The following is a 23,780-nucleotide window of genomic DNA, read 5'->3' as shown; positions in this document are numbered from 1 at the left end:
CCAAGACCCTCCAGTTGATCCAGAATGCTGAAGCTCTTGTACTCACAACAACTAAGAAAAGAGATCACATTACTCACTCATTATTCACTTTCATTTTTTAAATCCTTAAAATGTAATATGCCCTGCTATTTTATTTTATTGTATTGTATATTTGCTGCTGGGGATGAATAAAGTCAAATCTAATCTGTTTCACTCTGGATCGTGGTCCATGTCAACTACTCATTCATAATTTCTGTCATATTAATTGAAAACGCAGTTTTTCATGATCCGATGTGAGGTCCTGGGACAGGGATGTCATATGTGTACAGATTGTAAAGATTTGTAATTCATGATTTTGGGCTATACAAAATAAACTGAATTGAAAACAAGTTTTTTTAAATTGTCCATAGGTAAGATCTTTTAAACCGTTGGCAAGCAGATCTTTTCCAGTCTGGTGCCTCGAATGGGCACATAAGAGAGACTATGGCTGAACAGAAAGGGGGAAAAAAGAAAGCAACAAACTGTATCTACAAAGAGATGAGCAAAACATTTTTTTTTTTTTTTTTTAAACAACAGTGCGTGATTGCAGAGTGGTACCTGAGAAAGTTCCATACAAAGAAGCTAAGCGGTCCTTACCATGAGCCAGATGGGGTAAGGCACCTTTTTGAGGATATGCGAGGCCTCGGAGGAGACTGAAGACACCCCGCTGCACCAGAGCACCGAGTACAGCCAGGGCTCGTTGATGGTGTAGAGAGTGAGGTTGATGTTGCTCTGGGAGAAGTTTCTGAGAGCAATCACACACATTCAGGCATGTCTTTAAATATACATCTGTCTGTTAACAGATAACAACATCAGAGGTGTGTGTGTGTGTGTGTGTGTTCCTACCTGATCTCCTCTGTGCTGGCCTGGTTGTATCTGAGCAGCAGCCTGCTGATGCCGTACTGTTGGAGACTTTGAGGACTCTGTTTCTCCACGGAGGTCTGGATCAGACCGGGAGCCAGCTGTCTCACCTGAGCTCTGTGTTCATCTGGAGTCCACATCACCTGCACACACACACACACACACACGTTACGCTCGTCTCAATGAAATGTTGTGTCATCAACATGTATGTAGTGTTAAGGGTTAAAAAAATCCACATGAATAGGTAACGTATCCTAATACAACGGTTCTAATGACATCTTATGACTTTTTTTTTCTTCATGTGTTTTTCTACGAAAGCCAGCAACCTGTCAATTTCTGCTCTTCACATTAAAAATAAATGTTAAAAAAAAATAAAAATCAACGTTGACTTTTGGTTTCACTCAGGGAACAAACAGCGGTCCTCTGGCTGAAAGATCAGTGTTTCTTGGACCCATCCACCGCTCCGCGTGGACTATTGCGGTCTTTATACTTCCTCGTTCGTGATTAAAAGATAACAGGCTTTTGATTTAAAATCACGTTTGAATAAAATATGTTCAGGATACATAGCCAGACATGCTGCGGGGAGGACTAAACACAATATGGACCGGGTGTGTCCACGTTCAGGTACTGACCAGGTTCTGAGGAACCCCAGATTGCTGCACAGCCTGCAGTGTGTCATTGATCCAGCTGTGGTGGCAGGGGTGCGTTGGAGGAGGTCTCCTCAGCCGGAAAACCACTGTGCTGTTATGATAGGAAGCCAGCTTTAGAAGCTGCTCCAGGCTGCACACACTCTGGTTGGCAATCAGATGCTTCTCCCGCGGTGACAGGGTGTGCACCGTCCAGAAAGGGTCCTCCTGCAGCACAGGGAGAGAGGATGAAGATCACAGATTTTGTTTAATGTCACTGTAAATACAATTACATGGTAATGACATTAATGCTGCTAGATATTTAATTGTGTTTTTTTGGGAAACCTGTAGAAAAATATATACAGTATTCTGATGCTGGAGCTTCTTTGAATAAAAACATCCTTGTAGAGCGAATGCAAATAGTGGAATATTTTCCCTCACATCCGTTCTCGCTTCACTGCTCCCTGTCAAAGCGCACTGGAGAAGGTCAGATGCTTCTTATTTAAGCCAACATTGATGTTTAATGACACTATTATTACACAATCAGGACATATAAATTTAAAAAAAACAGACTCCCGACAGTGAATCGTCATAATCACGCACAGAAGTAGTAATGCAATCTGCGGCCACAATGTGCTCACACGCAATGCAGATACACTGTAGAGTGCAGAAAACAACAACAACAACCAATACGGACGTAGCAATCTGATCTGATAATACACGTTTTTATTTAGAAACAAAAACCACACAGCAAAGTGTATACAATTACAGATAAGAGGAAACTCTCGCCATATCAATTTTCGAGTCAGTAGACCGATACGGAAAACTACTCGACTGGAGGGTGGCGTAGCAGGATTACAGTGGTGCACAGCAAAGTAGCACCATCACTGCATCTTGCCCCAAATCCATACAGACGCTCTTCTTAAGGAACAGAATTTACACAATCGAGCCGGTCATTCCTCCATTTTCTTGGAGTGTGCAATATCCCGTGTTGGAGGGAATCATTTGGTACCAGAGAAGGCAGCATTTCTAAGTTTGTCAGAGTGCTTTCATCCTGTTTGGCCCACAAGTACATCAAGCAGGTTGAAGCAAACAATTGTTTTGATGCACTAGTTGACCCTGATCCACTCTGCATTCAGGAGAGCTCCTCTAAAGCATTAACGGAGCTCAGTAGTTCGATGAAACCAGGGGACGCTCGTGTGATAAAAGGTCATTAGAGTCACGTCACTGCATCGCGCTGTCAAACAAAAGCTGAAAATGGCTTCATCCGCAACATGGAGCTACCTTGAGGAACCACTGTCCCGCGTTGAGCTGCTGCAGATCTGTCCAGTTAAAGAATGAGGCGTCTTGCATTTGCCTGTCCGGGAAAACCTTCTCTATGTCTGTGGTCCTCCGCAGGGTGTGGTCGTGCATCAGGAAAGGCACTCCATCCACACTGGTGGTGAGGAGGGGGGGGGGGGGGGGGGGAGAAGAGAGAGTTATACAGTCAGGCTGTTGTTGATGATATTCAGCATTATACGGCAGTTATGGAGAATCCTTGAGGCTGATGGGTCAGAGTGCTGGGACTGAGTACTGCGTGTTCATGTGTATCATTTTCTATAACCCCGTTGACATCGGATCGCTCAGCTACTGTCGCTTAAATCTTTATAATAATAACAATTCAAACACTCCAAAAAGGTAATGTTCTCTGTAGTTCATGTTATAAAATATCTCCCCCCCCCCCAAAAAAAAAGTTTTTAGATAAGATCAGAACTGACAGGAGTTGGTTGGAGGGTAAACTCTTGACATCACATCGAACAAGAGAGAAAGAGGAGACGGGGTAAGAGTTTGGCCCAATTGTGAGGTTTTTTCCTTTTCTTTTAAAAGCTGCTGCTCGATATTTGAATACCAAATACCGAGACTAAAAATCCCTCTACATTTTTCAATATTTGCCATTCAAATTCTTTGCTGAAAAACAATTTAATTTCTGTGTTGTGTGCATGCATGTATGCATGTGGGTGCGCGTGTGTGTAAACTCAAAACGCAAATACAATTAGCTGGAGTAAAACAAAACCCTCTTTACATCAAGTTAATCAGATAAAATACTGAAATGATGAATGATAAACTGATGAAAACTGAAATAAGCACAGCACGAATAATATGTAGGTTTATTGTATGCGCATACACATGAATGAGAGTGTGTGCATGCGCATGTTTGGACAAGATGCACTTCCCTCTAACGTAAATCATTAAGCTTTGAGGTTTAAGTTTAGGTTAAGTTTAGGGTTAGGCTTGTAGCAGTTATGAAAAGGGGTTAGGGCGAGTCCCCAAAGTCAATTTAATGTCCCCAAAAGTCATGGAAACAGGGATTCTGTTATAAACTGTGTGCGTTTTTGTGTGTGTGAACTGCTGCAGGAGTGGAGTCTCACTGTCGCTCTGGCTGTCATCAAGTCTAATTACTTGGCACAGCAAGGAGCTTACCTGTCAGCGGGCTGCAACGAACACACACACCCATTCACCTATCCTCGGACTGTAACCGTAAACACACTACGCTATTAAATTAAAGGCCGACCCACAAACGCACACGCCCTGCGACAAAGCAACACTCCCACCACAATCCCTCATCCTCACTGCACATGCATGAGTAGACACGTACACCCACTATCCATCTTATACTGTGCCCACACAGTCCCCCCCCCCCCCACTGCCTCTCCTCTCCTTCCTCCAAGTGTGTCTCTTTGAGCGCAGCCTGTCACGTCCAATTATGTTGGCGATGCCGTAGCCTCCATCTACGGCTCCTCTGCAGCCTGATCTTTGCTACATTTGTAGACGGAATCTCAAGTGTGTTTCTATTGTTATTCACTTGTCTTTGTGCAAAGAATAATATTCATTTGCCAATTTGTCTTCGTTAACAATAATTTTTAAAGAAAGAAAGACTACATACAGTATGTAAACGCTACTTTACGATTAACCTTTGTCTAATAATTAATGCTGCTGAATTGTATTGTATTGTGTATATATATATATATATATATATATATATATATATATATATATATATATATATATATATGTGTGTGTGTGTGTGTGTGTGTGTGTGTGTGTGTACCTGATAGCAACGTCAGCCTCGAATCCAGTGACGTTCATCTGCAGAGCTCTCTGGAAGGACCACAGTGTGTTCTCTGGAGCAAGCTGGACACACATACACACACACACACACACACACACACACAGTAAGGACAAACACAATCATTACATGGAGTCCTTTAACAATGACCCATGAGGTGACTTTACTGGAAACCTTGCCACTGTTAATTTAAGGGAAGATAAAATGATGCCAGAATACGAATCAATAATAATTTATGTGTGTCTATCACGTAGGTTATGTTGCAAAGTCAAAAGATGAACATGAATGAGGCGTCTCACAGATTGATGTGAAAATAGACTCTGAACACAAAAGGAGAGTTGTGAAATTAATTAGAGCAGCATTGTGAATTGCTTATGACCAACACCACGTCAATAGGTTAAGCGTCACTTACTAGAACAGCGCCTTCCTAAGAGACCCTGTGAGTAAAGCTTATGACTGGGAAACACAGGATAGGAATGATGCTGTAATCAATACAGAGGCCTTCTGGGGAAACAAAGTCCAGTCACGTGACTGCGTTTCTCACAGCCTCGCGTAGCCACTCCTAATTTTAGACTCCACTGTGAGGATCGATCGCTTTACACAAACACCACAAAAAGCTGGGTGTGTTTTTGAGTGTATCTGTTACGAATAACCAGAGATCCACCTTCATTTTCCTTCCAAGTGTTGCGTAATACTGAGTCAGACATTGTGCTGAGTACATAAATCCTTCTTCGGGTAATGTTTAGAAGCAATAACTATCAAAAGGTCAAAAGCAAAAGTGTGCGCATACATCGGATTTTAACACTGCCTTCGTATACATACTTATATCCAACAGGCTGTAACAAGCTTTTAAACAATGTAGTGGAGTCTTAAATCAGATCTGGGAGAGAGAGAAGCTGTAATAGAAAACAGCGAAAGAGACCGCAGTAAATCTGATCATAAGCAATCTATATTTTCTTTCACAACCAGATGACAACTTTTTGTCAGGCAGAACCACACACACACACAGAAAATATATCCCTGCCATACATCAGGCAGTTAGAGCTCCAGGCTCCCACTGGGTTATGTTTGTGGACTATTTTCAGTTTTGCCGACCACAAGGTCATTCATAGACCAGAATAGCCGGGGTAGCGCAGCAGAAGAGAAATTAATGAAAAACAAAAAGGAACAAATATCTAGAAGGGCAGCACAGTTTTTCCTCTGCCTTCACCAAATCAGAATTAAGACGCTGTGGATTAAAGGCTTCGCCTCCGGAGCCGTTCATTGTCATCAACACAGCTGATGTTGGAGGTTTTTAACCATCTGTCAAGCTGGTATTGTTTAAAGTGGCCCGTTTCATATTCCCACATTCAGATTTGGATGATAGAGATCAGCTGACTCACCATGGGGGCTCCCTGGTGGCCAATGACGTCAGGCCGCTGTTTGAGGGTGGTTGGGTCCATGATGCAGGGGGAGGTGATGTACAGGGGCACCAAGTAGAGTCCCAGTAACACGCTGAGATACAGCAGCACGACCACCACCTGGAACACTGGGAGAAGACGGACGATAATAGAGCTGAAGAGGCTGCAGGACGAGTTTGGGGAAATATGCATATTCTCTTTCTTGATGAACGGTAGATCACAGGATTGATCCCACCCTAATGTCTGTACAGGGGAAATGAAGCTACAGGCTAGCTTAGCATACAGACTGGATGTGGGGGAAACAGTTAGCTTAGCTCTGCCCAAAGATCAAAATCAGCCTACCAGGACCTCCACAGCTCACTAATTAGAACAACTGTTCTCTTGTTTGTTTGATCTGCACAAAAGAAAATTCATTAACATAATTTCCATAGAGAAATACAGTTTTGCACCAATAACATCGTTAGCAGCTTCACCTGGGAGGCAAGTTACTAATGCAGTATATTTGTCGAGCTAGTTTCCATAATTCTCTTTTAATAAACATCCAAAGCATGGATAGAAAATAACTAATTAAAACCACAGCTCTGACGTTCCAGGGAAAGATTTATGTTTTGATTTTTTTTAGCGAGAGAAAAATGTTGGTCGATCGAGGCTTCTTTGTTTTCAAAGAGAAGTGTGACGCAAGTAGTTGCTGTGAATGTCGGTAATGTTCAGTACCGTTCATAGCTTTGCACAGCATCCAACAATATTGATATCAGGGGCCAAGAAGATCCACTTTCAGCTGCATCCACCTCTGTTCAAGAGAACGTTGAAGGCTGAGTGTCGGCACACACGCACACACGCACACACTGCATTTGTTTCAAGGTCAGCTCTGGGGTGGAGTTGAGAATACAACTCTTGTTACCACAGGGTCTTTCATCTCTCCACACACACACCACACACACACACCCTTGCCTCCTCTTTGGTATTCAGACTCTCACTCTGCATTACAGCAGAGATGCTTCCACGGGAGAAGTACTGCCTAGACCTTTCAACCTCAACAAGTCTCTCCAAAAGCAGAGCGTTAAATTTAGCTCAGGAATTATAATTGGTTTAAATATCTCCCACAGTACAAAGTACAAACTGCTTTGTCCAAATTTTTTTTTTTTAAAAACCCTTAAAGTATCTTTAGATTAATTAAGTCCTACTTCTGAAGACATGTCATGCTATCTGGCTATAATTTCTTCAGCAGACAATAAAACTGTTGCAGAAATGACAGACTTCCAGTTCTAGTCTACGGACACCAAAGGCAGCGAGAGTCAGAAGACACACCAAGAGCTACTTATCCCTAGAAAGAATCATGAGGAGAAAACAATCCAAGGTGTCCTGTATTGAAAACATCACATGAGCCCGAAGGAATGTTCGTTATCTCCGACACCCTGGGTGGAGGTCCTGGCCTCTGTCTACACGGTGTTAATCATTCACCACTCTTCCTTTGCGCGTGTGTGTGTGTGTGTGTGTGTGTGTGTGTGTGTGTGTGTGTGTGTGTGTGTGTGTGTGTGTGGCGGATGGGTACGCCAGGTAAGAGTTACTTGTATTCTGTGTGTCAGAGGTAAGCATACTTGTTTTCTCTGCTCGGGCGACCTGTCCAGCCACAATCCAAGACAGAGCTGTGACCGCAGCAAGAGCCCCTATATGCAGGAAGGGACCTGTGGCCTGGACAGAGGTGTGAGGCAGAGTGGAGAGGATGAAGGTAAGAAAAAAGAAAGAGGATGTAGAGAAATGGAGACACAGGGGAAAAAAAAAAGGTAAGGGAAAGAGAATCAGGGTTTAAGAGAGATGACAGTGAGCAGAAGAGAAGCGAAACAAAGATAAAGAGAGAGGCATTGAATTACAGACATTATCTGGGGTTAAGACAACGGTAACACTATCCAGGGATAATAGCTATAATTTGTAGAAGCATTCAATGGTAATGGCATCGGTTTCAGTGGACTTGCGTGTCCACTTCAAAAGTCACACATTCGTGGTGGTGCAGTGATCTCACAGGGACACACTAATTATAAGCTTCTCACAACTCCTTGGATATCGTTGAGCTGTTAATTGTTAGTAGGATAAACGGGGATTGAGTGACTTGTCACTACAGTATATGCAGTTTAAACCATTACACTTTTTTTTCCTTTCTTATACAGCAATGTTAAATAATTCTGGAAATATAATCCCGGACATACAGGAATTCACGACACGGTTGTAAATGATCCACAAAGAGATACTGCATGTTTACAAACAGTCGATCCTGGACTTCCCCATCCAGGGTAGAAGTGGTTACAGCTCAACGGTTTTATCCAGTGCCCATAAACCAATGGTCAAAGTATAGGGTATAAGGGTATATAGACCACACTGTGCATCGCAACACTCTCAGTTTAGTGCTCCCACTTCAGCCTCATCAGTGATGTCAAGCTGTCAGACGTGGCCTCGGGGCTTAACTGCTGACCTGCAGTGAGATGGGGATGACGTCCCACTCTTGTCCCCATGTTTGATTGACAGATATCACCCCGACCGTGGTGGTGAGCAGCGCAGCAGTCACTCCAATCTGCGTCGACAGAGAGGGAGAGTTATGGAAAAATCAGAGAGGCTGTCACTTTGGATGCATGCATGAACACCCCCACCAACAATTTAACCCCGAATAGCTCCGAGCCCTTTCACACCCCAAAGAGTGTTTGGTCCATGTATTCGTTCTGACAGCAATTTAGACCAGGATATTGACTGGGCTTTCACAACCCTCCTGGGACAACACGACCCAAACTGTAAGTTCAGGACAAGTTCAGCTGATCAGCAATGAATATACACACACACACACACACACACACACACACACACACACACACACACACACACATACACAGACACACACACACACACACACACACACACACACACACACACACACACACACACACACACACACACATACACAGACACAGAGATTAGTGCCCCATCACAAAACACACGACACAGCATAGAGAAAGATACTTGTGTAAACCTCACCCACCCGCTTCCACCTCCCACAGCAACAAAGTTGCTCAACCTCACATTTGGCACATTACCTTATGGAGCCAGTGCAAATTCAACTGTTGCCCAAGTGCAACATGACAAAGTGCAAGAACCTGAAAATAGAAAAAAATTAAAAAAACACACGCATAAGACAGAACTTTCAAAAACAACTTGCTCAACGTCACCATGGTTACTGTGCCTGATAAATTGGTCACGCACGCACATAATTCAAAAGCTGAAAAAACCCTCTACAGTGAATACTTGATGTAGGACTGACCATTAAAAATGCAATGTAGGTGAAGCCAGCAGCGGTGGTGGCCAGGATGGGAACCGTGCCATCGCTCCACTCCCCGGAGCAGTTGTAGAGGAACCTGCAGGGAAGAAGAAGAAGAAGAAGAGAGTGAGTAACCCCTCGCATACTGAGAGGCTCACCTGCATTTCATCATGGCCAACATGTGTGAAGGCTCGGGAGAATGTGTGCACTAGTTTTTTCAAATGATACCCAATGTCATATTGAGAATAACACCCTGAAAATTGTATTTGCGATGCTCAAAAGCGTGACACTGGATGCATCAATGCATTCACATCTGCGGAGAAAAGACATGCGTGTGAAATCCGCGTTTTTTTTTTTTAACATCTCAGCTTGGCCCTATGGCACTAATTACTTTCAAAGCCTTATCAGAGATTCGAGTGGCACAGAGCCACAGCAGGGTCTCTCAGCGCTGACTGGGACACTCCCTGCAGTTAAATCACTTGAACACATCACTTGAACGCAGGGATGTCATCTCCATCTGTGGAAACCTCACAAAAGGCAGGAAGGAAAAAGCAGGGAATGTGAACACTTCCCACTAGAAAGGAAAGGCTAATGTCTTCCCACCATAACTGACATCCAGGGCGACATAATCACCAGTGAGATTGATGATAAAAGGGAATTAGGGTGAAAGAAATATATACGCAGACAGAGTAAGAGCTGTTAAGAAAAGGGTTATTACAAAAGAAATGAGACAAAAAACAATACGAGAGAGAGAGGGATATTGAAAACTACAGAGGGAGAGGATTGTGAGAAGAGGCAATAGAGGAGAAGGTGACACTGCAGAGGTTACTACTGAGAGCAGGAGGAGAGGGGGATGGGAAAGGTAGGAAAGACATTTTGTGCTACAGCATTTACAAGAACACATCAAACTCTCAGATTAAGTACGACAACATGCGTCATATTTGACCATTAGATCGCAACGCTGAAACCGTGTCCACTACAATCTTGATGTTCTGATGGAGGTTTGATTAATTATTTATACTCGTGCTCTCACCTTGAGGACAGGAAGTCATCTTGCATAAGAACATGCGATGGAAAACAGATGAATGGTGCCAACGGGTCTGGAATAAGTCTATCGTTTGGTAGTTTATGATGTTTTCAGTCACAAACTTGTGGTCACATGACAAGCAGCACGGGGCAAGGTCATTCACAGTATAGGAAATGTCGGGCGAGCCGTCGCCGTTATGTAATGGGGTTAATCTGTGGAGGGGTGGGTGGTCTACGCTCAGATTAAAAAAAAGGCAGAGGATGGATTAAACAGACGATTTAGGACATCCAAAAGCATGAAACAATATGGAGTCATGCTCCTGGCTCCAGTCTGACCCGACAACGCACAGGAGCTCTCTGTTTTGTCTGTGCACTCACCAGTTGAACTCATTGTAGTCGTTGTGCGCCTCCCACCAGAAGTAGAACCAGACCAGCAGCAGGCAGAAGGTAAAGAGGAGGATGATGGACCACAGCAGCTCCCACTGCAACACACACAAATAAATACAATCCATTAAAAGAAGCACGACTTAATGCAGAACAGCTCTGAATGCTGCAAAAACGAAGGAAAAATATGTAATTAATTAATTCTGCTGTTGCAGACATACAGCTATTATGCTGGGATGAATTTGTATAACTTGTGTTGACAAGCACAACTTCTGCAGAGAGCAGCAGAGCTCATTAGAAGTTAACTTCCTACAAAATTCTCTACATGGAGCACATGGTGTTAAGCTGGCTGCAGACCTTTGGAGAGAGAGTATTCCCTTACACACCTTGCTCATCATAAAAGGAATGACTTTTAATAACTTCACAAGCAAGCAGACCAATTACTGTCCTTCATCTGCCGTGCACCTTCGTGCTATAGCAGATATTAAATTGGCTACATCTTCAGATGGAGACCGGCAGAAGCTCACCCCCGAGGTCATACTCCATCGTTCGACTTTAAAAACACAGCTCAGGACTTAAAGTTCGTCTTATCTGAACAAACTGCACATTTTCTCTAAAAATCGGTTCTCCTTCCCTCTGGGGAAAGAGAGTCAAATCGCTTGAAGACGGCAACTGTAATTGTAGACGTTATAGATTTTTCGTGTCCAGCATGAGAGGAAGGCAAAGGCTTTGGACTAATATAATACACACATGCGGGTTACAGTAAACATTACATCAATACATTAGTCATTATTTGATTTTGTGATATCTCTGTAAAATTAGTATCTTTGGGGGTTTGGACTGGTAATCGGACAAAACAACCTATTTTAAAGTTTTCAGTTTGACTGATGGGCAAATATTTAAAATAAAACAATGCCCCGAGGAAAACAGGCCAATCCATATTTGTTAGTTGCCATTTAAATCATGTCTTTGAAAAAATACATGCAAGTGTAAAATTGTGTGCACTGTAGTTAAGATAAAGACTTGGTGAAGTGACCTAAGAATATCAGCTTTAACGCATCATTGTTGTGTGTGCCGAGGATCAGATTATCACCACGGCCAGCTGATGCGACACACAGGTAAGACGGTCCGTCTGACCCGTTTATATCTGGCCTCATTGCCAGCGGGTTTTTTTTTTTTTTTTTTCAAAGCTTTTCAAAAAGGTTAAATAAGGACATTTCGATTCGTGAAACAATATAATTCCACTGTCTGAAACTATTTCAGTGCAGCATTTGAAGGTCATGTTTTGGCCACAAGCTTGTTTTAAGAGCTTTCATGACTGTATAAAAAAAATATATCTGTTAATTAATTTCTGGGCATGGTTTTATGGCATAACAGAGAGCAGTTGTACAAAAAAGGGAAACAAGCCCGAGGCGAAGCGGATTCGATCCCCGGCCTCTCATATATGGACATGGCCTCTGAATGAATTTCAGACGTGCAAAATCATTATGCAAGAAGGGTCCACTTTCATCAAATAATATGGGGCACCAGATAATACAGGCCGGAAATGACCCTAAAAAGTAAAAGCTAGAAAAGCATTTCCTGCAATTGTTTTCTTAAGCAAATACTGTTCGAATCAAATGGTTTTATCAAATTTTTTTTTTAATCAAACCAACTGCAAACCAACACATTTGCCTACATTCAGGTGTGTCTCATAACAAAAAGATCACAGAAAATCAATTCCAGTCCCAAAGCGGACTACCTGGAAGCACCTTGGGGATACGACCTTGCTTGTGAAAGAGGACATTGCTCACCACCAGCCCTGTCATTACGCCCCCCCTCCTCCAAATTATGTTGTAATGCGACCCAAGAAGGCCCTGAGAGCGCTGTGATGGTGTTGTGTAGTCGATAAGTGACCCACACTGTCTCTAATGAATCGAATCACCTGATGAACTGAATCCCAAAGTCATCTCTGGGATCTGTTGCTGAACACCTAGGAAAACTAAAGCTGCTGTATTGCCTGTGCAGATTCTCTCATCGCAGATTAAAATCATGCCCGTGTCCATCTTCTCTGCTCAAGAACTCACTCCAAAATGACGAACGCAACCACCGTGCGTGTCCACCGGCATCCAATAAACTATTCCGTTTCTTCCTCTGAAACTAAGAAAAACAAATCAGTTTCAAAAGAATAACTGACTTCTCACTCCCTGAAGATGTAAACCCCTCGCCAGGTCTGATCTTCTTCTTCCCGTTTGCCAGCTAACTCGGCAGCAGAGCTCGTCCAGCCCGACATGACTTGGCCTTCCCCCGTGACTACGCATTACCATTCTGCACGGCTGGCATTGTACCCCATGGCACGAACGGGACGCCACAATCACCGGGAGTGTCTAAAGAGCAGCGTATGCCAACAGTCATCCGTGCGTTGGTCTCAGAATTATTCTGACTAGAGTTGTGCCGTTTGCCCCTTGGAGAAATCATAGAGGACAAAGAGGACACGTTCTCCTATGGAAGATTCAGAGATATTGAATCAACTTTAATTTAAATCAAATTACAAGGTGTGCTGTAATTTAAAAAAAAAAAGAAAAGGTAATTCAAAAACATTGCAATGACTTTTCCAAACCATCAGGGACCCTTTCTGTAGCTGCCGTCGTAGAAATGTTGTCCAGACAACTGCAGCGGCGAATATTACATTTATGAAATGGGAAACAAAATTTGCTTCGAGACCCAGAAATATTGAAAAAAAAAAACCTGAGAGAACCAACTCCACTGCTACAAATAAAAGGATCTAATGGATCAAGGAAAATTCATTGCAAGTATACATTCATTAAAAACATTAAAAAAGCATTTATTTCAGAAAATACTCGTCAGATATATGCCTTAGAGTTGTTCGTTTAAGAAACGAAAAGCGATTAAGAAACATGCAGACAGCGCAGGTGCTTATTAGTCGAATAGTGTGCGAAAAACACTAAAAATAGCCTGAAACTGATCATTGCTGACTCATCTCTGTGCAGAGGAAACTGCATCAGTGATTTAACATCTGGGAATAGCAGGTGTGAAGAGAGAGACTCGACAACTTTGACCTTTGTTCAGAAATATTTAAAGATGTGGTAAAGAATGTTGCAAATTAAAAAAATAAAAAAGGCATAAAACGTTTTTCTACAGGCTGCGCCCACAAGAGAGCCGCATTGCAATAAACAGCCAACACAATTTCATCTTTCTCTATCCCCTCGGTGGCTTTCTGTCTGAACTTTGTATTTATCTCGACTTTGTATGGCTCACAGCAAGTCCCAGTACACAGGATTATGATCGAAGCAGCCAATTATTTATTTATTAAAGTTGGCTTATTGGATTTTTTTTTCAAATCTTTTTAAAGCAGCACTCTTGTTTTGTTCCTGCTGAGCCCACACACACACATCAACCAGCTATTTAACCAATATTTCCTCACAATGCAAGACCACAGGTCCAAAATACTGTTTTGCGCTCCTTTGCCGAGTCTTACACTGCGCAGCATCGGGTCTATTAGAATGTAATGCATTGCATTTAGTTCATGCAAATAAACTCATCTATGGCTAAGATCATTGAAGTAATTAGTTTTCAAATCTGAAACCATGCGGTGACCAACAATTTGGGTGCTCTCGTTAGTGTGTGGAGTTTACCTTACTTATTTTACTGTAATGGACAGAGGTTGTGATGGGCTTCTAAAAACACTTAACAGTTTTGTGTAGACTTTCTGGTGCTTTTAAATGTCCATTAAGGACCATCCCGATCAGATTCAAACCAGGAAAATGGGGCCATTGATTTTTTGTAATGGGTGCAGGGGTTTCTCTGATATTCATTTACCCTACTTTTCCCTGCAAGAGCAAAAGCTAAATGATAATGCCAACGTGACTGAGTGATCTGTCCGCTCCTTCTTATCCCTCCAGGAATGCTCCAATATGTCAAACAGGATCTCGGCTGCAGAATAAATAAATAAATAAATAAATAAATAAATAAATAAATAAATAAATAAATATATATATATATATATATATATATAGCCATACAGGATGGATATTATTAATGCTCAGCAGCTGCTCAGGTTACACATGCATGGGCTAACACGTGAACGCTTGCTTTCTCAGATACACGTAAGAAGACGCATGTACACATTATTTAAACGATATATACGTTGATTTACATCTGATTTGCAAGTCAACCGTGTGCCAAATGTGGAGCCGGGATGAAATGCTCTTAATAAGTGATAAAAACCATTCGCACACAAAAACTCAACGTCATTCTGCAAATTCAGGCAGTCAAGTTGTGTGTCGCCATGTAAATTCATACAAAATGTCAAACCTACAAATGCAGCGACAGTAGCTTCCTGTGCTTTTAACCCCGACCACGAGACGGAGAGACGACACAGCCAGAGAGCCTAGAAATCACACAGGATTACTAGTTTATGAACAACAACTGAAAAACATTTCTTCTTGTAGAGCTACAGTATGATTTGGAAAATAAAGTCAAGCACGTTTTGGGTCTGTGCTGGTTACTTTGTGTGCGAGGACCACATGAAGAAGGCGTCCTTGCGTCATGTACAGTGTGTCACCAGCTACGGTCTGTTCTCTGCACCGATATCACAAGACAACTTTCTCAACACAGTTTGTGCTTGGCTGCTTCGTTCTGACTGCGACATAAACCTCCTTGTGGGTTACAGTTCATATTGACTATATGACACGATTAACCAGACGGAAGAGCAATAGTTACGACTGTATTGGCAATATACTAAGAGATGCTGAAAATGTCCAAAGAAGCATGATACCCAAGCCCAATTTATTACTATTTAGTAGTTTATTATCCGTTTACTCAATGTTAATATGCTGACATGGTATGTTTTAATAGTCCTATGTAGATGAGCCACAATTAAAAGGATGCATTCGATTAGATTGACAGCTTGACTCATGCTGCCGTCTAGCATGAATACATTTGCTGACAAAGCCCGACAGATACGAACAAACACAAACACGTCGGGAGTGTGTGACTAAACTTGACAACTCAACTCATGTGAACGGAGGAGAGATTATTTTCAGCTCACATCGAGCAGAAAAAATTCACTTGGCCGTTATTCTTTTGCTGACGGTGGCTCCTTTCCCCTTGCGAGGGCCTCCATCTTCACCGGATTGAACGCCTCAGTCCTTTGTCACATTCCTGATCATATCCAGATAAATCCCTGGCATTTCACAAAGGGTGTGCACTGCTTTATAATGCCGGCCGTACCACACCTTTATAAATACTGACCCTCCAGTATCTAAATTCCTTTAAGCAGAAATTACAAATACAGAAATAGCATTGGGTGACGTATTTTACCGACACTTTCTAATACTTAGTGTGGAGATTTTATAAAATCTTAAAACGGGATATCATGCTGCCATTGGCTGGCTGACCCTGCGTTGCGTCTCACTTTTAAACCCCCTTAAAATCTGACCACTGCTCTACTGAGAGAGGATCACATTAATTTCTGCAATATCCGTGGTTATTGTGTTTTTTAACCCTCTTGCGAGATCAACAGTCTGGCTCTAAACTGAACTCGGGATGAAACGTCTGCAATCACAAGCAGTGTCAGACAGTCGGAAGGTCCACAAACCTAAAAGTCATTGAAATATCGTTCTATATCTTTCACATTGTACGTGTTTTGCATTTATTTAAAAAATAAAAATTTAAAAAAAGGTAGCCCACACACCAGACAATGTGGCATAAGACACTTAATGTATCCATCACAGGGCGGACCGGTCACACACCAGGACATATAGCTTGAGGATTTTCTAAAAACGTCAAAATAAAAAGTAAGTATGTTGTTTAGCGACCGCGTAGCTTATCAGAGCACTTGGGCGTTAACAGCTGGATATTTTAGATTCCGCATAGTTTGCCTCAGTTTCTAAGCGACAGCTGCTTTCATTCTTCCGTAGCGTGTTACTTTTGCGAGGTGACCTTCTGTGCTGCGTTTCCACATAAAAAAAAAAAAAGCGACTGCCCTAAAACACTAGAGGCTCTCGTGTAAAGTTTCACATAAATGTAGTGAAGCTACACGTAAATCCCTTCTCCCTTCCAGGCCTCGTTTCATTATCTGAAACATTGTGAGTGAATTAATCTTTTAGTAGGGCAAAACAGTCGATCCCCTGGTACGTCACCACATTTACATTCATACTGCCAAATAATCTCTATTATCAAAAATACTCATTATTAATTATTGTGTATTACAGTAAGACAGTAACATTTTATGAAGCGCCTTTGAATTTAAAGCACATGCTCTAAATTAACGTCATCAAATAAAATGGACGAACCATTAAATAAACAGACGAAACTGTGGCTTTACAACCCACATACATGCCTGGCTATTTGGATTAGAAATGAATGCAAAGGTAAATGTATAAAAAAAATAGTCAATATTGATTAAAATATTGTTTAAAAAGTTAAAAAATTAATATATATATATATTTTGCAGCAAATGAGATTTTTTTAAAAAAAGGGAGAAAAATCTGATTTCTTTAAGAAACACTGACAAAACATAATGTGTTGAAAGAATTAAGCTTATCTTAAATATTAGCACTCTTCAGTAAAATGCATGTAATATACATGATAGTACAAAGAAAATCCATATGAATCATTACCATTTCCTTCATTAAAACGCATATCAGACCACCCGTCACACCCACAGCCTCATCACCGAGTCAGCTCATGCGATTTATTGAGGCTTGTGACCTTTCAGCCAGACAGCCGGAGGGAAGAGTGGACAAGTACGTGATCAATTACACAGAATGAAAATGATGGCCAGTAGAAATGAAAACAGGTCAAAAAACTGAAATCATACCGAATAAAAAAAAAAAAAAAAAAAGGGGAACAATTTGATTCGACGACAATAATCATATTTTAAACCGGCTCATATGACATCAACAATATTCCACTTTGTGGAGTCACCATCGGTGTAACTGCTTGTTCGAGGTAACTCCGTTGTCTTGTTTGTCCCATATTACACTGGCAAGGGATAAAGAAGACCACGAGATGATTGACAAAAGGAGGCGCAGCAGCTTTGCTTCTATTTTAGAAGCCTTTGTGTGGCTGAATGGTAAAGACTGGCTAAATGGAAATACTTTCAATTATTACTGAGAGGCCAGATCGGCTTGCACTGCATGACGTGGGGCTGTGTTCCTACAAAGCACCTTGAACACAGACAGAAGAAGCCACTGCGCTAAGACAGACGCACAGACAGTCAACACAACTGGATCATTACAGTGAACAAAGTTCACCAAAAAGAAAATGGCACGATCCACTTGTAGATTATGAATGAGTCCACAGCCGTCTCAACGTGAGATTCTCAGGTCTCACGCGTCTGTGATTCGATCGGGTCCAGTTACATGTAGCCGAATACCCGTCCTTGATTGGTCACAGTTTGTATACTGGGATCTTGAAAAGATGCAGTCTTGTATGACATCACCTTGACCCATGCTAGGAAGCACCTTCAAGAAGAAATATGACAGCTCTCTACTGCTAGACACTCAAATAAATAGCAGATTACACAGCTCTGTTCTTCTATTCTTCATAATTGCACTCTCAGTTGTCTATATGTAAAATGATTGTAGAACACATCATTGTGACTTATTAAGTAAATTAATTGAAAGCCTGTTAAGGGGTAAAATATCCACGCTGAACCAATGGAGCAGAAATTGACAACCGCCTGCAGAGTGCATGTGCCTGACTGTGTGCTTCTTACACTCGGGTCAAGATGAGTGCTATCCACTGCCACACGGGTCAAAGCAAAAAGGATGAGCACCGTGAACAAAGAATGCTGACGCTGCGCTATCCTATCAGTTGGACTGAAAGAGAACCACTTGCAACAGGAAACAGAGCTACACGGTGTCCAGTTTCCTGCAAACAGGAGGGGAACAAAAGATAATAAATCTATATCTTTTTATTTGGTTCCGCAATCCTTTTTATATGATCCAAGAGCTATAAAAAAAAAATACAACCGCCCGTCCCTGTCAGTGTTATTTGGCTGCGTTTGTTTACACGCATTAATGTAGGTTTAATGCACACCATATATTTAGTCTATCGTCTGTGTCCTAGGGTTCTGCTTGTCTACAGTGTGGTATGTGGGCATAAATAAATGATCAAAGCTAGTGTCTGAGTGTGTGTGTGTGTGTGTGTGTGTGTAATGTGCTGTGTGTTTGTTGCAGCAACATAACCTGTGTGTCCTTCCTAAATACGGAATAGAGATACAAAAAGGGAAAGGTCAGGACAAATTCCTCATCTTGTGTCGGCTGTAATACTCATCCTTACAGGTGGGTTATTTTAGAAAAAAAACACTATCAAGCAAGTTTAGCAACAAATTCAAAGTTGGAAATTATGAAACATTGATTGAGATTATTATAGCGTAATTAAGAATTAAGAGTAGGCATACATTTAAACGCGTACAAATAAATTAAAGCACAACCACCTGGCTCGAGGTTTTGTACGACACTCGGGTAAAGAAAGAAATAATAATTTGATGGACAATGTTCCTAAAGAAATCGGATTATAGAAAGCAGGAGATGACAGACTATTGGAAACAGTGGAGCATTGCAATATCAAATGAACCTCTATGTTGAAAGCTCAAGGTTATTGAGTGGGGGATAAGCCAGCAAGGACATATTTGGTCAAAGATAATTGTACATTGTTATTCGATGTTGAGAGACAAAAAGGTATCTGGGCTCCATTTGGGCCACAGATGGTTCTATGGGTTTTATACGTTGTCGTTTTATAATTTCTAAAAAAACAATGTTATTAAGAGAGGTGAAGAGTGATATCATTCTACATCGATGTCCCAGGACAGGACAGTTATCATTGAAATGACCTTGGCCAGATAAATTACACAGAGATTGACATAATCAGGTCTCATTCACTGCCAACCTGATGTGGACACACAAGTGTGTGTACAGCTTATCTTGTGAGATAATCAATGACAGCAAAGGAAGCCTCAACTCCCTTTCCTACTGCTTCGCTCGCTACCCATTGTTGTTTTGACAATTCCTTGTAACAGAGCTTCATACCATTAAACGTTTTTTTTTTTAAAAAAAGGGAAAAATGTCAAACATAAGTAAATATGTGAAAGCTTCACAAGACAGATTTACAGCATTTCTAAATTGATGCAGTTCACCCACAAGAAAGGAGTTTCCTCCGTTTCTCACCTTGGTGGTGTCATCATGGGAACGTTGATAGCGTTTCCAGCGGCAACCGTAGAGCCCAGTGATACATGACAAACACAGCTGGCGCTCATAGACCTGGAGGGGTTGGTGTTTCACCATGCTCCTTCAGTCAGTCCTGCTTCCAGAGCTCTAACATCCCACTGACGACAACAAAAAATCCTGTTTTTACAAAAAGAAGAAGAAAAAAAAAAGAAATGTTAGCATTAACGTTGATGCAACATGTCGAGACCAAAACAGACACAAAGAATTAATGGTACAAACAAACAGTACAGTAGAGTAGCAAGTCTGGCACTTTGATAGAAAACACATTTATGTCCCTAAATATCTGGGTCAAAAGACAGCATGCAGGCCCCATCTCTCTCTTTTATGTCGGGCCCAGAAAAGAAAAAGGCCAGACAGAGAAAAGGCCGACAGGTGTAACAAAGGAAGTTATACAACGGTGACATTTTAGAATCCCTTCAACTTACAGTATAAAAAAAAAAAGACAATGTAGACTGCTTTGTACAGCTGTAATGGTTAATCTAGCAACTAAACCAACAACATTTATTATGTGATGCCCTGAACTCCGCCAAAGAGCACCATGTTACTTTAGAAAATACCCAGCATGCCCGTCTAATGCTGCGTTAGCGACCGTGGTAGGAAGCAGCAGGCGGCGTTGGCTGTGAATAATCAGAGTTAGAACTCAGTCCTCAGTCCTCCCTTTGAGCACCTGCTGATTCAGCACCGAGACTCTGCAATCAGCTATAATAACAATAATGAAAGAACAGTGCTGGCTGATATCACAAGTTTAATTTACTCTCCAGGGACGTGGTGGAGCCTACTGCGCTGCCTCAGTTAAATCGGGGCCTGACATTGCGTTGTTTCGATATGAAATGATGGCCTAATCAATGGCCTCTCTCTGCTGATGAGAGAAACATGATTAAAGTGTACTTATTATTATTTTTAACCGGTGATATTCCTCTTTGCTCGCAGATTGTGAAGCACGGCTAGCTAGCATATGGCTACATCTGATGTTTCAGAGTATTTATGCATCTTAACTACACTCTTCCTGCTGTAATCAGGCTGTCTGAGGCTCTGGGCAGCTGCTCATTAGCAGCTGCTGCAACGGCCATGTTTCCTGTTATTAGTAAAACTGCTCTGTGGCCGATGGGTATCATGAACATCGCCCACCCCAGCAGGACTACAAAAGTCTTGACAGGCAACGCTACTCCACTCCTTAAAATAAATTTAAAAAGTCTTACACTTGCAATAAACCACATACAAATATCGTTGTGCATTGTCCACCGACTGATACGGGACAAACTCTGTCTGCGTGGACAGGATGGATGCAGAGAATCACTTTTAAAAATCAGACCACTGGTCAAAGACAATGTGACTATGTGTTATCAATAATCAACGTATCCTACTTGGAGTCTGTACTACTGTATACTGTAAAACTGTCATGAAGCCGATAAGGGATTCAGACCTTGATCAGATCGGGAACTATACAACTACTAGACAGACAAGTATTATTGTCTGATGCTTCTTCTGAATCAGTCGTGCCTGTCGGATGGAAGGAGAGCACAGCTTTCTAAGCACAGATTCTTCACTCTCGAATCGTGCATTTCGGTCAATGTGCTTGCTCTCCGCACACCGACTGTTTACTTGCATTCGGCCAGAGACTGCTCACACGTGATCGGTCAATACTACTCAGACAACAAACGGAAACCAATTTTTCCATTCATTATAAAACGGTGATATATACTAAACATTTACATTCTATGTTAAAGTATTGTCCGGCACGCATAAATACCAAGTGACAGTTAACTGGATGACATTATTTAATATTAATATTGGCAGACTTGAGCCACCTGTCAATGAGTATTGTGTGTACATGATGAACAGCTCATAACATTATGAGCAAAACATATACGGATGCGTCCGGGCATGCAGACCACGCCTTGAAGAAAGAAAAGCTGACACAGCAAGGCTTCATTGGCGTGTTCATCCAGGCAGAGCAACAACCAGTCTGCACGCCGTGTTGTCACTCGTTGGCAAATTATAACGTTCAAACCTGTATCCATAGCAATGGCACCGTGTCGTTACGGCTAAACGGCTCCACATGTTTACCCCCTTAAAAAGCTTCCATTCACACCAATGACGCAGACGCTTGAAAAAAACGTCAAAGTCAAAAACACATCAATGCTAATTGAGCCGAACATCAAACAACTCTTTCATTCCAACTATTTGATGTGGGTTATTATCATAATGGAGGCAGAGCAGCAGAGATTGGTCACATTGGGATGGAAGGATCATCCATTTTTCACGTCGCAGTTAATACGCACCAAACCTCATCAGAGCTGTAAAAAGACTGAATGAAAAGCGCTGCAAATAATCCCTTTATCAGCATGATGTCTTACCAGAAACTCATCAGCTAAATGACAGTCGGTGGAGACAATTAAATCTTGAATAAATTGCTATGTATTGCCAAAGCCCAAGCAGTAATGTTCTGGAGTTTGAATCTCAGAAAGAAAATCATACTCAAATCATTGCGATCATATTTTGCCAACATGGATGCGACGCCACAGACCACAGTCGGTGCAGCAGAAGTGTGACCACCATTTGGCTGCACTGTCACAGTGACTTACACGCTTAAAAAAAACAGATCCACAAACGTGGAGTACAAAATAAGAAAGAAAAAAACCCTCTTTTTTCGTACTTAGTTTCACATAAAAGTCTACTATGCCGAACCTTTTATACACCATTTGATGCCGTCGGCTACGTATGCCCCATTGTGACTGAAATAGATTTAACAGGTGAAGTCAACAGGTGAAGCAGCTTTTTCTAAACATTCATGTCGTCTGTCACAAATTGTCTGAACGAGAAGATATGGGGGTTGCGTGAAAACCCCCCTGGGACGGCGGTTGTCATCCCCTTTTTCTGCTGCCTCATTTCCTCCAATCAAAGGCCCAGTAAGGGAAAACAGTCTGCGAGGGAGGAAATGCTTCAGCAGTTTCCCAGCAGAAAACAGTGTCTTCTCCCGACCAGGGAAGTAAGGTAGAGGCCACGCAGCAGACAGCTATGAGATCGAAGGCTAACCCACTAATAAGAAAGAAAAGCCCCTGAACTAAATAAATAAATAAAATAACCAAAAAGAGACAATTGTTTTATAACCAGCGCATCACCACTGCATGTACAGAGAGGGCACTGAATATTTACCAATGTTATGAAGCTTGAAAAGGTCATTTACTGACCCATCAGAGAGACATTTTTATTTTTAACAGAGGTAAAGTTTATCGTCAGCGGTTTCTCATATTTTATTGAGCCCTGTATGTCAGTAGAACAATAGCTAGTAGCTGCTGCAGTTTCAATTAGTATTCAACAGTATTTTTCCACCCAAAAATGGCAAAATAAAAAATGGACTGACATCTTTAAATGTTCTGGAGCTGCAAGAAAAAGAAATTAAACGTGAACGCCTTGGTGACACCAACAGACACAAGAGTATATTTCTACATTATTAAAATCATAAACACAACACTGGGCTGCACGGTGGTGTAGTGGCTAGCACTGTCGCCTCACAGCAAGAGGGCCGCGGGTTCGATTCCCGGTCGGAGCGGTCCTTCTGTGTGGAGTTTGCATGTTCTCCCCGTGGCAGCGTGGGTTCTCTCCGGGCTCTCCGGCTTCCTCCCACAGTCCAAAGACATGCTGCAGGTTAATTGATCTCTAAATTGCCCATAGGTGTGAATGTGAGAGTGAATGGTTGTATGTCCCTACATGTGCCCTCGATGGACTGGCGGCCTGTCCAGGGTGTCCCCTGCCTTCGCCCTATGTCAGCTGGGATAGGCCCCTGCAACCCTAATGAGGATAAGCGGTATTGAAAATGGA

General features: G+C 42.0%; 1 protein-coding gene across 4 annotated transcripts in view; it reads right to left on the bottom strand.

Moving 5' to 3' along the window:
* Positions 1-23,780, bottom strand: part of gdpd5b (glycerophosphodiester phosphodiesterase domain containing 5b) — a 40,921-nt gene that overhangs the window by 5,499 nt on the left and 11,642 nt on the right. For all 4 annotated transcript variants that reach the window (XR_004610698.1, XR_004610699.1, XM_034548086.1 and 1 more), the window contains 12 exons: positions 19,899-20,075; positions 10,717-10,820; positions 9,316-9,409; positions 9,092-9,151; positions 8,479-8,577; positions 7,610-7,703; positions 5,994-6,139; positions 4,594-4,676; positions 2,790-2,940; positions 1,512-1,733; positions 865-1,022; positions 616-763 (listed from right to left, as the gene is read on the bottom strand). Coding sequence is in view for 2 of the 4 variants with exons in the window: in XM_034548086.1 (XP_034403977.1) it covers positions 616-763; positions 865-1,022; positions 1,512-1,733; positions 2,790-2,940; positions 4,594-4,676; positions 5,994-6,139; positions 7,610-7,703; positions 8,479-8,577; positions 9,092-9,151; positions 9,316-9,409; positions 10,717-10,820; positions 19,899-20,015 (1,476 nt within the window). In the remaining 2 variants the exon portion in view is untranslated. The remainder of the gene's footprint in view (positions 1-615; positions 764-864; positions 1,023-1,511; positions 1,734-2,789; positions 2,941-4,593; positions 4,677-5,993; positions 6,140-7,609; positions 7,704-8,478; positions 8,578-9,091; positions 9,152-9,315; positions 9,410-10,716; positions 10,821-19,898; positions 20,076-23,780) is intronic.

This window comes from Cyclopterus lumpus, chromosome 13 (assembly GCF_009769545.1).
Source record: "Cyclopterus lumpus isolate fCycLum1 chromosome 13, fCycLum1.pri, whole genome shotgun sequence".
NCBI classification, from domain to species: domain Eukaryota; kingdom Metazoa; phylum Chordata; class Actinopteri; order Perciformes; family Cyclopteridae; genus Cyclopterus; species Cyclopterus lumpus.
Note: the sequence above shows the minus strand (reverse complement) of the source record. Positions and strands in the feature narration are given on the sequence as shown.